Genomic DNA, 13845 nt, shown 5'->3' with positions numbered 1-13845 from the left:
ACTCTGAAAACAATTGTTCATGCAGCTAAGAATATAGAGGCCCAATAGATGGAAAAGGATCTGGAAAGGATAGAGGTTGGTGAAAAGATGAAGTTCGATGGACCTTCGGGGTCCAACAAGAAAAACAAGTTCTCGAAGTCTAGTTCAAGAGGAGGAGGCGAAGCGAAATGGTGCGACAAATGTAAGAAGAAGCATCATGGAAAATGTGAAGTAGTGACCACATGTTTTGTATGTGGAAAGCCATGGCAATAGGTTAACAAATACACCCTCACCAAGAAATTTTGCTATGGTTGCGGTGAGAAGGGTCACATCTCGAGGGATTGCCCGAAGAAGAAGGAGACAGCTAGACCCAATATTCCGCCAAAGCCGAAGGCGAAAACATTCCAGATGACAATGGAAGCTGCTAAAGATGAAACTAATCTCGCTTCAGGTACCTTTCGCGTAAACAAATTGCCAGCTCAAATTTATTTGATTATGGAGCCAACTAGTCCTTTATTTCGCATGAATTTGGTAGAAAACTAGCTTTACCTGTTGATAGACTAGATAATGTTTTATTAGTGGAAGTTGCTGGTGGCAAGTTTGGACCTGTTAGCGATCGTATGAAAAACATCTTAATTGACTTGAATGGGAATAAGTTTCATGAGGAATTATTGCCTATCGAACTAAACGGTTTCGACTTCGTGTTGGTAATGGATTGGCTTAACGCCAGTGACACCGATATATTATGCAAGAAGAAGATAGTTAAAGTAAAACCGCCTGGGAAAGAGTCGTTTATGGTGTATGGAGATAAGCCCAACGTAAATCGGGGTTTCAGCCCTTATAAATAGAAGTCGATGGCAGCCGAGTTCTTTGCCAATTTTCTTTCCTTCTCTCTCGTTCTTACCTTGTTTTATGTTCAAAAAATATCCCGAAGCCCCGATATTAATCCCGAGCTTGAAGCAAGTCCTGAAACCCTGAAGATCCCAAGAAGTGAAATTTCCGAGCCGAAGCTCTGCCTGCAAAAAGCCAATTTTTGTGAAGATCTTCCAGATCTACCGAAGAATACTACTTCTACAAGTCGTAGTGTTGTCCGATCATCTTCTGATCAAGTGAGTGTGCAATCACATTCTTCTAACGCATAATTATGAAGTATTTTATATAAAATATGTGTTATGTGTATATTTTGTTGTTATATGTGTGAATGTATATTCATTTTCTTCTATCTCATAGATATGCTTCGTTCTTTATGAAATAGGTGTTATGTGTATGTGTCTTATCTGTTGTTTGGATATATGTATTGAATGAGAATGCTATACAGGTTTTAAAATATGTATAAAAATATATATTTTTATTTACTAATATGTTGGGTAGAACATGGGGAGATAGTTAATGAGTGATAAACAGATGATAGGCCTCGATGTTGTTGTTAATCTAGTCATCTAGAGGAGTATGGATGTCGACCACATACTCTTTCTAGACAGTCCCGTGGAATGCTAGCAGGTTCATGACATGTAGGTGTTGTGAACGATGTGTTCACCGGTGTACTCTATCCCCGTCACGGTTGCCTTTAGGACATCTACTATTGAGGAAACCCCTTTGCAGTAATTTCCATCCAGATGAAAATCCTAGATTATGTCCCTTGTGATAGTTGTTGTTTTAGGGACGTAAAGTGAGGATAACAGGAATGGGTAATCAGGTTATTGTTGGTTGGTGAAAATTAAATATAATTATTTATTATGGGTTGAAAACCCTATATGCTCACCAGGCTCCCAAGCCTGACCCACTCAATTTATTTGTATTACAGGTAGTGGCATGAGGGCATAAGATGGATGAATCATAAAGTTATTTTGTTTAAAAGCTTGTACATGTATATAACTATTGTACGGTTTGTAATATGTCATTTATGTTTTTTGGAGGTATAAAGATTGGATCTTGATGTGTTATTTGCTTAGATATTGCTAGTCTAGAGTTTGTGTGCACTTTTGGTCCCATAGTTTGTGTCACACACCCAAACCGGAACGGTAGAAACGTTCGGGGGTGGAGGATGTCATGTACAGTATCACAACAATTGAATAATAGTAATCAAAGCAACAACAACCATTGTATTCATATTGAAATGTTTACATTGTATTCGAATCATATATGATTGACTCCAAAAGTAAATAGCAAAGTAAATACTTGAAGCTACTATGCTCCGTCTTCTAGGAACCAAGGCCTGTACCTCGTCTACTAGTGTCCTGGGAATACAAGTGGCAAGAGTGTCAAAATTAAAGTTGGTGAGTTCATAAGCGTTTTGTTTTAGGAATCAGGTTCTTGGTTCTTTTTAAAACATGGTGTGGTTCTATAGAAAATCCTATATTTTCTGATGTGATGAATGGTATGTAAATGAATCATACTAGTTCCTTGTACGAGTACTTAGTGTATACCAGTTATATATAGTCCATATCAAACAGACAATCGATTGTGTGGTTCTGCCCCAAGCCTAAAGCAAACAAGGAACAGGAAATGAGGCGGCACACATTCCACTGCATGTCAAATTCTCATTGTATATCACTCTAGCGTATTCACTATGTACTTACAAAGTTAACTATAATGGTCCTTTAAGATGTGATGAATGTGTTCCTTAAGAAAATCCTATATTTTCTTAGTTAGAATATGATAATACCGGTTTATTCTATGACCACTTAGTTTATACTAACTATATATAAACCAAGATCGAATAGACAGTTGATTGTGTGGATCTGCCCTATGCCCATAACCAAACAAGGAACAAAAAATGAGGCGGAAACCACACATTCCACTGTCTATCAGATATTCTTCATACATAACCTTGATGCATAAACTAAGGAAATCATAGAATTAACAATGTTTGTTCATAAGTTAAATCGTAATTAGTTTTCTTGTAAAATAATGATGTTTATCATGGAAAATCCTATATTTTCCATAAAAGTGAGTTGTTGTCTCTAATGTTCCAAAACTAAAAAGTACAAGTATTTATCCATACTTAAGTTGTTAAAGTGTAGCTTTATTATCAAATAAAACCAACCGAAGATGTATTTGCTCTGTAAAATGGAAGTGATGTTAATACCCTCATATGATCAGTTAGTACATACAAGTTATAGAAATCTAGATTGAACAGATAGTCGATTGGGTGATTTTGTCTTAAGCATACAACCAAATAAGGAACAGGAAATGAGGCGGAAGTCAGAAATTCCACTGCATATCGAATATTAATCTCATATCACCCTGATGTATATACTAAGTAATCACATAGTTACTAACTCTGAAGACTGTTTGATAAGTATATTATTATGTGAACGAGTCGTTGTTTTATCCATGTGAGTTCTTATAACCATACTGATTGACAGATAACATGATACAACGTTCTATGGACGTCGTTATCATTAATGACGTTTGTTACCCTAAATGACTGTAGCTAATAGTTAGAGAGCAGGATTGTCACTCCCATATAGATTTATACACAAGCTCACGCTCTCCCTCCCGGAGACTCTGGTTCATAATAGTAGACTTCCCTTGGGACTTAGGTAACTACTTGAAGACGCGTCTCATAAATTTGTTCCCTCAACGAATTCACGAATAATACAATGAAAACCTTTTTGTAAATAACGTGTAACTTTGTAAAAGTATCATTCGTTCGTTCCATAAACTATACTTAATATAGTTTATAATTCTGTTTCTGTTGTTAAAAACTGGACTTGTAAAACAGTTTCCGTTGATGTAAAAATATTACGACTTATGCTATTTTGTAGTTTAACCGCAATGATGTTCGACGTATTTAGTAACTTCATATTCAAAAGCATGTTAACAGTACAAAAATATAATAAACAAATTATATTTTTAAACACAAGGTTACTTGTGTTTTACTTGTATCCTCCCCCCCCCCCCTAAAAACAATGAAAAATCTTGGAAAAATATGGGGGTATAAACTCATTTCGAATGTGTGTGCTCGGTTGAGTTGCAAAGTGTTAACGGTAAAGCCACAGATTAGAATACGTGACAACAGTCGTATCCTAAAATATTTATCCCCGATTTCGTATTTAAATTAATAAGATATTAATTTATATAATAAAATAAATAATGATTTAATTAGTTAAGGAATAATCACACTATTTATTTGGAATTGTTAACGATGTTTGAAATGAGTTCACGGTTGAAAAAGGGAGTTTACGGTTGGGAAAATGGGTTCACGGTGTGTTCTTGGTGGATGCTTGAAGGTTTGAAGATTTGAATAAAGGTTCTTGGTGTTCTTGGTGAAAACTTGAAGATTTGGGCAAAATCTTATGAATTTATGAAGGTTCACGGATGGTAGTTGAGAGCAAACATGGGAGTGTTTACAGCTGGAAAATGTGAGAAACGTAATTGTTTCCAGATGAATATATATGTATAGAGGTGTTTACAGCTCATAATGGGCTTGGGCTTTGGCGTTTACGGTGCACTCCATGGGTTTTCGCCCCTAAATGGGCCTTGGGTGATGTTCACGGTCATAACTTGGCTGTGAACACCTTTGATCATCATTTCCCAAACCGTAAACCACCCTTCAACAACATTGATTGGTCGTGAACTCCTTGGCCTTTGATTTCCTAGGTCGTAAACTCTCTTTGATCTTTAATCAAGATCCGTAAACACCTTTCCATTAATTGCTTTGGGCCGTGAACACTTTCTTTCTAGAACTTCTTGGCGGTAAACACATCTATGATGTGTTATTTATGTTTTAAACCTTAATCTTTTGCCAAAAGTCAGATTATACCTTCCTAATTTAGTTTAGGCTTCTTTCTATACTTCTTTTTTAGCTCTATAACCAAGCCCTAAGGCTATATAGAGGACACCATGCAACAAGGATTGCAATGTGGTTTACACTAGTACTTGGTTAGGGTTTAGACCATGCGAGGTCTAAAATTTGGAGTTGTGACAGTAGCTACTCTAGGTCCTTAAAATGTAGTCATATGTAGTTTTGAGCTCATAGATTCATAAAAATGAGAGATTTGGGATCCTCATTAAACCATGCAAGAGTTTTGGTACTTTGGATGACTTTTAGACCAAGGGTTTGAGTTTTTACCCTCTAGTATGCATGCAAATGGATAATGTCACAGACTTTATCCATTAAGATGTCCCTTTTTACCTGGATCCGAAGTCCTGTGGTTTGGCTTAATGAAATAAGAACATAATGGAAAAATAGAGATTTAGCTATGGTGCGCTAGGTGTACCTGGAGGTACGCTGCACGTAGCAGGTTTCAAACCTATGGATTTAAGAGGCACCCTCTATGTTGGGCATAGAAGGGAGTACGCTAGATGTACTCAGCCCAAATGAAATCTTTGACTTTTTGACCTAGACTTTGACTTGGTGTTGTCCAAGTTTAACCGTGAGGCATTCTTGGTATTTAAGCATTTTTGGTATTTTTAGCTGTAGTTTGAGTTTAGGTAATTTTTTGTTGTATAGGTGATGTGTATAGTTGGCATTTGGAGCAACGTTCTTTTCAGCTATCTTTTCAGACCCTGAGGTGAGTTTTCCTCACTGTACTTGAGGGTCGAAGGCACCAATGCCGACGCACTTGATTATGTATCCTGGTTATTGGATTATGTTATATTGTTCATATGAGAGATTGGTAGATCTGTATGATTACTTGCATTTATTGGATATGTGATAGATTGGTAGATCTGTATGGTTACTTACTTTGCTGGATATTGAATGTTACTGTATATGTTGACATATTATTGTTATTGTTGGGTTGAGGTGGTCTTGCTTTTTTGATTAAGGCCAAGATACCTGGGGTGGTCTGGATAGGCTAAAGGCCCGAGAGGCGGTCCACTCAGGTTAAAGACCCGAAGAGTAGTCCAAATAAGTTGTAGGCCCTGTGAAGCGGTCCAGTTAGGTTGAAGGCTCATATTTTCATGCTATTATCTCCTTGGTTGTGTATGGTACCTTGGGAGAACTCATTAAGCTTTTGCTTACAGTTTAAGTTTTATGTTTTAGGTACTTTAGATGATCGGGGCAAGGCAGAAGCTTAATCGTGCACACCCTTCAGTTTTATGAGATTTGGTTTTAGGATACTATGGTTTGTGATTTTGACTTTTGGAAACTAAGTTTCGTAAACATTTATGGTTTGTGGTTTGGTTTTAAAAAATGAAAATCTTACATTGATTTTGGGACGTTACAATATGAGCTTCTCTAACCATTATATTAATTAAGATGGGTCAAGGTGACTTAAACTTTTAAGTCACTATGGCTAAGTTAGATTAAATCACAAGTATTAAAACATAACATCTAATGATAAATTAACTTGATATCGATGTAGAGAAGTCCAATGTCAACCATTTCCTTCTCATTGATTTAAATCAATCCCTTTTCTTATTTAAGTGCAGGTTGCAAGTTCAAGTATAACTTAGATTTTTAAACAATGAAAACCTAAAATCCCCATTTTATTTTTTATTGTAGCTTTATAAGTATTTTCACAAAGAGATTTTTATAGAGTTACAAATTAAACCGAACATCGTGAATTGATCATTTTACATTATATGCTATTTTATTGTATAAGATTTAATGTATTTTTTATTGGCATTGACAATTACCATCATAGTATCAAATCCACTAACAAATAATTAACATATTATAAGAAGATGTTTCACATCAGAATTGTTCAAGGAAATTCTAAATTTTAAACAAAAATCATACCTTGGAGAAAGCTGTCAAACGTATTTGTGGACGACTGATAAATCACGAGGTTCTAAATAAAGAAATCAAGCATGGAGATTTGTGTTATATTTGACGGCTTGAGATGATTATGTGAAGAAGACGACAATGATTTAAAGAAGAAAGGCGGTAGGGGTCAGTAGGGGTGTCAATTTATAACATTACATGACAAAAATACACGACACGAAATGAAATCGGGACGAAATCAAAATTTGAATTTCTGTTCGTGTCGTTTTCGTGTCAAGTTTAAAAAACACAATGTCGTCTCATGTCATGTCCGCGTTCATAAATCGACACGATTGAGCATGTATTTGTCGTTTTTGTCGTGTTATATATGATTAATTTTTGAATTAAATAAACTAATAGCTACGTAATGTTATCTTTGATGTGTCGTGTCGTGTTGTTGTGTTTTAATTGGTTTGTCTTCGTGTTAGTGAAAAAAACACGATATCTTGTCGTGTCGTGTTCGTGCTATACACAACATTGTCGTGTTGTGTCAGACAAAAACATAACACGACTGCCCGATTTAACAGCACTAGGGGTCGGTAGACACAACAAGATACCTCTAGAGTTTTCCCATGGTTATTTTTATTATATGCATCATATATGATATATGAGAACGTGTTCCATTGAGTTCCATTTATTTTGGCGGGACTATTTTTCTAACAAGTTGTCCCATTAGACTTGGTTAAATTTCCATTTTTTTTCGTGTTGTAGCTATACCAAACACCATGTAAAGTTTACTTATGTTGTGTCCCATAATAGATTTGCTCACCAAGATGCTGGACCATGAACACATACCTACAAATTTTGAATAGTGTCCGTTATAGTTTTGACAATATATACAAATAAATAAAGATACAATGCGATATATTGTCAACATATAAATTATACTACCGATATTATAGATTATTATTAATTAATATTAATATATCCAACATAATATGGACATTATATTTTATACAATTGATAATTAGTGTTAGAAATTTGGGTGTAGAAAGGCTTGTAAATTCTGAGTAGAAAGGCTTGGAAATTCTGAGAATTGTGATTATCACTTTCAAATCGAAGTACTTGGTGGTACTCCCAAATCTTCAATTGGATAAGACTCAGAGAGACAAGAACCGAGAATGTTTGATGATATTTTCGTATGTACCAGAAAATGAGACCAAAACCAACTTTAATATCTTTGTTTGAAAACTGTCATATGACAGTTTTAAACTGTCATAAAACCATAAAAACTGTAATAAAATGGATATATGGATAAGAGTCAAACCAATGGTCATTGGACCCCGCCCCTTGGACCCCGCTCCCATGGGCTGTCATAAAACCATAAAAACTGTCATAAAACCTGCTAGGGCTGCCGCCCCTTGGACCCCGCTCCCAGGGGTGCTGCCCCCGGACCCCCGTTCGTTCAGGGGCTTCGTCCCTAAATGACAGTGTACTTTGAAACTTGATGAAACTTAAACAAGTGTGTACTTTACACCTTCCTTACTTGTTTAATATTTATCAAGATCATTTTTTATCAACACAAAGTAATCTCATTACACTTAAATAACATTGATGATCAAAATCACCAACAATTAGATCTCGTAATAACAAATATATCGTAGACGATGAGTTTGAAATTTGTTTCAATTATAGAATCTTTTATATGATCTAATAGGTGTGTGATGTATACAACCGAGCACAAACCGAAAAAACCCAAAAAGACATGATTCGAGCCAAAAAGAAGCAAACAACAAGACCACAAAATCAGTCCAAAAAAATTCAGACTGAAAATTAGTAACAATATAAATGATTCCATATTCCTTTATGGAGCCCATATTGAGACTTGGTCAATGCCTCAATGGACCACTTCAAATTCCTATGAGCCTACATTCCTTATAGGCCTTTTAGCCAAGTATCATTTTTTTTTTTTTTTTTTTTTGTTTATGGGCTCATCTGGTAAAACATTATGTCTTTCATCAACTAGCTTCAACAACCACCACTAAATTCTAATTAATAATTATAGTGGATATTTTCAAAAAGTGTTGTTTTTCTTGAACTCAGGTCATCTTATGATGAAAGTTTGTAAAAGTTGAACTTAAGCTTCATTCTATTTTGAGGTGTTTAAATCCCATATATTTACTAGTAAGCCACTGTGACAAATGTATATAATATTATTAAAAGTAAAAATGATACTAAACTTGAAAATAAAACTCTTATGTAGATCTTCTACCACTAAGGTAAATGATACATGGACTTCATGGCTTAGTATGTCATAATCTAAATTTTGTCTTTTTCATGTGCCACACTAATTGATATCGTTTTTTCACATCTGATATACAGTGTCATGAAATAATATCTATGTATCGTCAAAGTATGGAACGTGCATACTTTTGAACTGTCGACGCATTTTTGGTTACATGTTTGTAGTAAAATTTATTTTTATCAATTATAATATTAAATTATGTACAATTTATAACTGAAATAACATAAAACTTTGGAATTGTGTGGTGGAAAAGGGAGGAATTGACATACATAACTCTCATGGGTATAGTGTCCTTGAGAGAATTGAATGATCACCTCATCTCTAATATCTACAATGTTGATATTGGATTGTGACATCTGATTGTGCAGCAAAATCCTTGGTCCCATTCCTTTATGCATATTGCTTCCTTTGGCCCCATTTTATTAATTTCACACACAAACAATATAAATTATATAGTATAAAATTATTTGATTATTAATCGTATGTTTGAGAACTTTTCTTTTAAAATAGAAATAATATCTAAACCATAAAAAAGGAAACTCTCTTACTCGCTAATTAATGCAAATCTTGATCACCTTAATTATATGACAACGTAAGTCGTAAAATACGAGAAATTGATTCGAAGCGCTTTCAATTTGCATGGAGTGTTTATGCTCCAAAGGTTCTCAAATTAAACCCCGTGTCAAGATTTTAAGCCATGCATGATGTATTTTAGAAAATTAAAATAAATTGTGTCGATCGTTTATGGCCATGCATGATAATTTGCAAAGTTACTTCCGTTTAGTTTTTGAACTCTTCGAGTTGTTTCTCTCATAGAAATGCTTTCGGATTATAAATTCTTCAAATACACAAAAACGAAAAGAATCTGCACATAAAATCAACATGAATATAAAGAGAAACACGGATGCACATAGAAACAAATATATATATATTATCATCACAAACTATAAAATGATGGATCAAATACAAAGATATGGATTGGAAACAGTCAAACAGGGAATATGCATATGACTAATTAAGAAATAATTGAAGTACTTATCTATATACTTATACTTAATTAGTTAATTAAACTTCTAATGATGGAAGCTTGAGGACTATTGTCATCAATGGTGGACAATAACTGTGATAAACGATCACTAAGGTCATCAACCTCCTTATGCAAGCTTCTCACGTAGTTGCACGTCTCTTGTAACACCTTTGAAGCCGATGCCTACACGAGAACCAAATATACTAATCAACACGAATATAAAGAACCAGATGAAAAGCCCCCACATATAAAACTTTTGTCGTCATTTCAATATTATATATATATATATATATATATATATATATATATATATATATATATATATATATATATATATATATATATATATATATATATATATATATATATTGTTGTACAAAAAGAAAGGCCTTTGGCCTCACAATATCATTGGTGTATGGAAAGCTGTCCCTTAGCCAGTAGTTGAGGGTTCAGATCCCGCTTAATTAGGATGAAAATTAAGTGTAAAGTAGAGAGTGTGTGAGTTAGCTGTTCAAAGAAAATGTTGTACTGTGTGACTAGAGTTACCTTGTTGGAACGACGATTTCGAAGCTCAGGAAGAAGTTGTTGAAGTTTGGAGATGAGTTCTATGATTTGATCGTCTGTGATCCTTGGAGTTCCTGCAGATCGTCTGCTCGACATTATGATGGGGGAATAGAACCTAAATGAAGTAGTTAAGTAGGAACAAGAGTGGGTTAGAAAAGAATGCATATATCTGGAGGTTGCTAAGGGGTTTATATATATGTATATATGGTGGGAATTAAGGATGAATTGAGGTGGTAGATGTGTATGTAGACACTTATAAAAAAAAAAAAAAAAAAAAAAAAAAAAAAAAACAGCCCTGCCCGATAATGTCTCGGCAGTGAGTGAACAGGGATGGAACCATGTAGGGATCACGTCTAACCCCACCAGGACTTTTGGTAAACATGATCTAATCAATTAATATCATCTTTGTTATAATATGGTAAATTTCTAAAGTGTTCTAATTTTTTGAAATGACAAAACTTTTACTAAAAGTCGTTGTTTAATTTTGTGAAAGTTATAAATAAATAAAAAGCAAAAAAAGGTGAGGAGGTCTCTCGTTTCGACTCATAAGCATATGTGTGTGTCACGTGGAATTTGGTTTAGCCCATAAGCTGTCGGCGATGGCTGTGGGAAACATGTTTTCAGATTTTAAAAGGGTTGCTTCCTTTACATAAAACACTAATCAATATAAATACAAATTTTAGTCTTATCATATAATTGTTGGAGTTTTTGTTTCAATACGTAGCCATTAGATCACGGTTATAATTCTGTTATATGTACCACACATCACAATATATTTAGTTTAATAGTGTTTGATATATATATATATATATATATATATATATATATATATATATATATATATATATATATATATATATATATATATATATATATATATATTTCACATTTTCTTGAAATTTAAGAGGTACTACACCTACTGCATAATATACAATAAATTTATTCATACATTTTAATACTCCTATCACATTTCCGTTTTACAAACTAATTACATTAAATATTCACATTTTCGTTTGACAAATTAATGGCATTAACATTGACGTTTCATAAATTGAATAAAAAAAGTAAACATACTATTTTTCTCCTCTGTCCTCTACACTCGCATTTTCCCTCAAACAGATAACAAAAACCTTATTTTGAAAAGCCGACATCGCACCTCATCCGCGTAACTCATCGTCATCATCACCATCGGTAGTGAATCACCACCGTACCCACTCTCCAACCTCACACCACTCACTGTATCTGTATCTGGTCGCCGTCGTCGCCACCTACTGTGCTCTCGCAACACTTTTTCGGTTACAAGAAGCCATCACGCTCTCTCTTTATCACCTCTGTCCTCTACACTCGCACCACTCGCTTGAAATTACTTCGAGGATTAGCAGCTTTCAGATGAGATCCAAGCACTCTAACAACCATAAGTTTTTTTTTAAAATGCAAATTCGAAGTTGAAATTGTCATGTTCAAGAGAAATGAATTTGAAAAAAAGGGCTCAATGAAGATTGAATTTGATGTCGGAACTAATGTGCAAATACAAATTCTTTGTTCCAGTTTTGATGTCAAACCTAGCTCTTTCAAATTATTACATGTTCGAATGTCGTCTATGTGTCTCTAGCCTCAAAACCTACGTCTGTATAAGGTCAAAATGCTTAAGGGTATCGGTAGTCACCCAAGGCAAAGTTCTGTTATTGAGGTTTCAGCTTTGCTGGGATATTGGTTCTCTCAGAGTGTTAATTTGGTAATAGTAATGTCGAAAACACGTGTTTTATGAATTGCTGATGAAACAGGTGACTTTTTGAATTTGTTTGCTTGTTGCTCTTCTTGTTGAACCCTAACTTCAATTTTACAATAAGAAACAACCTTTTTGACATCAGAAGCGAAACTTTCTTAGGCATTCCTAGACCCTGGTATACTCTTTTAAATAAAAAGAGTTGATTTTGTTCATGTACATTTCAGTAAATACTTATTTGTACATGTAAAAAGGCAAATATATTGAAAGAATGAAACATATGTTGATAAAGTAAAAAGAAATTAGTATTTAAAGTTGTATATTTTCAATTCAAGATTGATAATCAGTACCAGAGAGATGTCATTTCCAGCTTTCTTAATTTGATTGTAGAGATGTGGTGCTTAGGATTTGAACATTGCTGATTATATTGTTATCGGAAATTCATCTATGATTTATCCAATCAAAAACAGTTTTACTGACTTTATCATATTCCTACAGGTGCTCAAAATGTGAGCTCTGAAAGGCCACTTAGGCAATTCGTTATAGGTAAAGACAAGTCAGCAGGTAGAAATTCAAAGGGTCGTATCACAATTTTCTACAGAGGGGGAGGGGCAAAACGGTCACAAAGAACAATTGACCTAAAACGCAACACTTCATCAATAGGTGTAGTTGAACGAATCGAATACGACCCAAATCGCATTTCACGGATCGTAGTGGTCAAATGGGTCGAAGGGGCAGCCGTTGACCGCCCGAAAAAGTCAACTCCCTCCAAAAAAAACTTCCCCCACCCCCTAAGATCCTACCCTCCATCTCCGTCAAAGGTCAGTTTTCATTCTCTTCAATTCTCGGAATGTTAGAAGACAAAAATGTGGAATCCTTAAGGCCTAAAACAGATCATGTAGCGATTGGACTTTCAAAAGGTAGTAGGACCTTAAGTAGTTAAAGTCAAAGTCAAACGGGGACCCATATGAGAAATGTTAAGGATGTTTTCTTGTCTGCTTTTTCATCTTCAAATGGGGAAAAAATACATGATGCTCCATCTTCACTTGTGAACGTGTTGGGTGTTCCAAGAATGGCGGTGGCAGGGGCAAAACCGGAATTTTTTGTTCCAAGAATGAAAGATGATGTGAAAGAGAATGAAAGTATGTTGCTTAATGAGGTAAAAAGGTAGGATAATCATAGTGTTGTGTGGGGGCATAAGATGAAACGAAAAGCAGTTGTTTCTTGGGGGAGTTTGAGACAAAGGGGGATTTTAGGGGTTGTTAATGAGTCAAAGTCAAAGTCAAAGGTGAGAGAAAGTGAAAAGGTGGAAAAAGATGGGAAATTTGGAGTGGATTGAGCTCCTGTGAGTTATATATTGACTACCTAAGTGTCGATTTATCTGTTACCTGTCTGTTGTGACAAAAAAAACAACATAAATCATAATTATACTGAAAAAACAAATATTTAATCGGGTTTGTAATCAAGAGTGTACATTTATATATTATTATTTTACCATTCATACAGTTTGACATAATCGGGTTTGTAATCAAGAGTGTACATTTATATATTATTATTTTAATTATATTGATAATTGTTTATATGTAGTG

General features: G+C 34.5%; 1 protein-coding gene and 1 pseudogene across 1 annotated transcript; one reads left to right on the top strand and one right to left on the bottom strand.

The window, feature by feature from the left end:
• Positions 1–9844: 9844 nt before the first annotated feature.
• On the bottom strand, positions 9845–10737 carry LOC145029227 (transcription factor PRE6-like). Its single transcript, XM_078977827.1, has 2 exons — positions 10513–10737; positions 9845–10149 (listed from the first exon to the last, which is right to left on the bottom strand). The coding sequence occupies exons 1-2, from the start codon at positions 10693–10695 to the stop codon at positions 9997–9999; spliced, it is 336 nt and encodes a 111-aa protein (XP_078833953.1). The 5' UTR covers positions 10696–10737; the 3' UTR covers positions 9845–9996.
• Positions 10738–11554: 817 nt separating this feature from the next.
• LOC145030265 (large ribosomal subunit protein uL2mz, N-terminal part-like) lies at positions 11555–13625 on the top strand (annotated as a pseudogene).
• The last annotated feature ends 220 nt before the right edge of the window (positions 13626–13845 follow it).

The sequence above is a fragment of the Lactuca saligna genome, chromosome 2 (assembly GCF_052625555.1).
Source record: "Lactuca saligna cultivar CGN05327 chromosome 2, ASM5262555v1, whole genome shotgun sequence".
Taxonomy (NCBI): domain Eukaryota; kingdom Viridiplantae; phylum Streptophyta; class Magnoliopsida; order Asterales; family Asteraceae; genus Lactuca; species Lactuca saligna.
The sequence above is the reverse complement of the archived record's forward strand: the minus strand, read 5'-3'. Positions and strand labels throughout refer to the sequence as shown.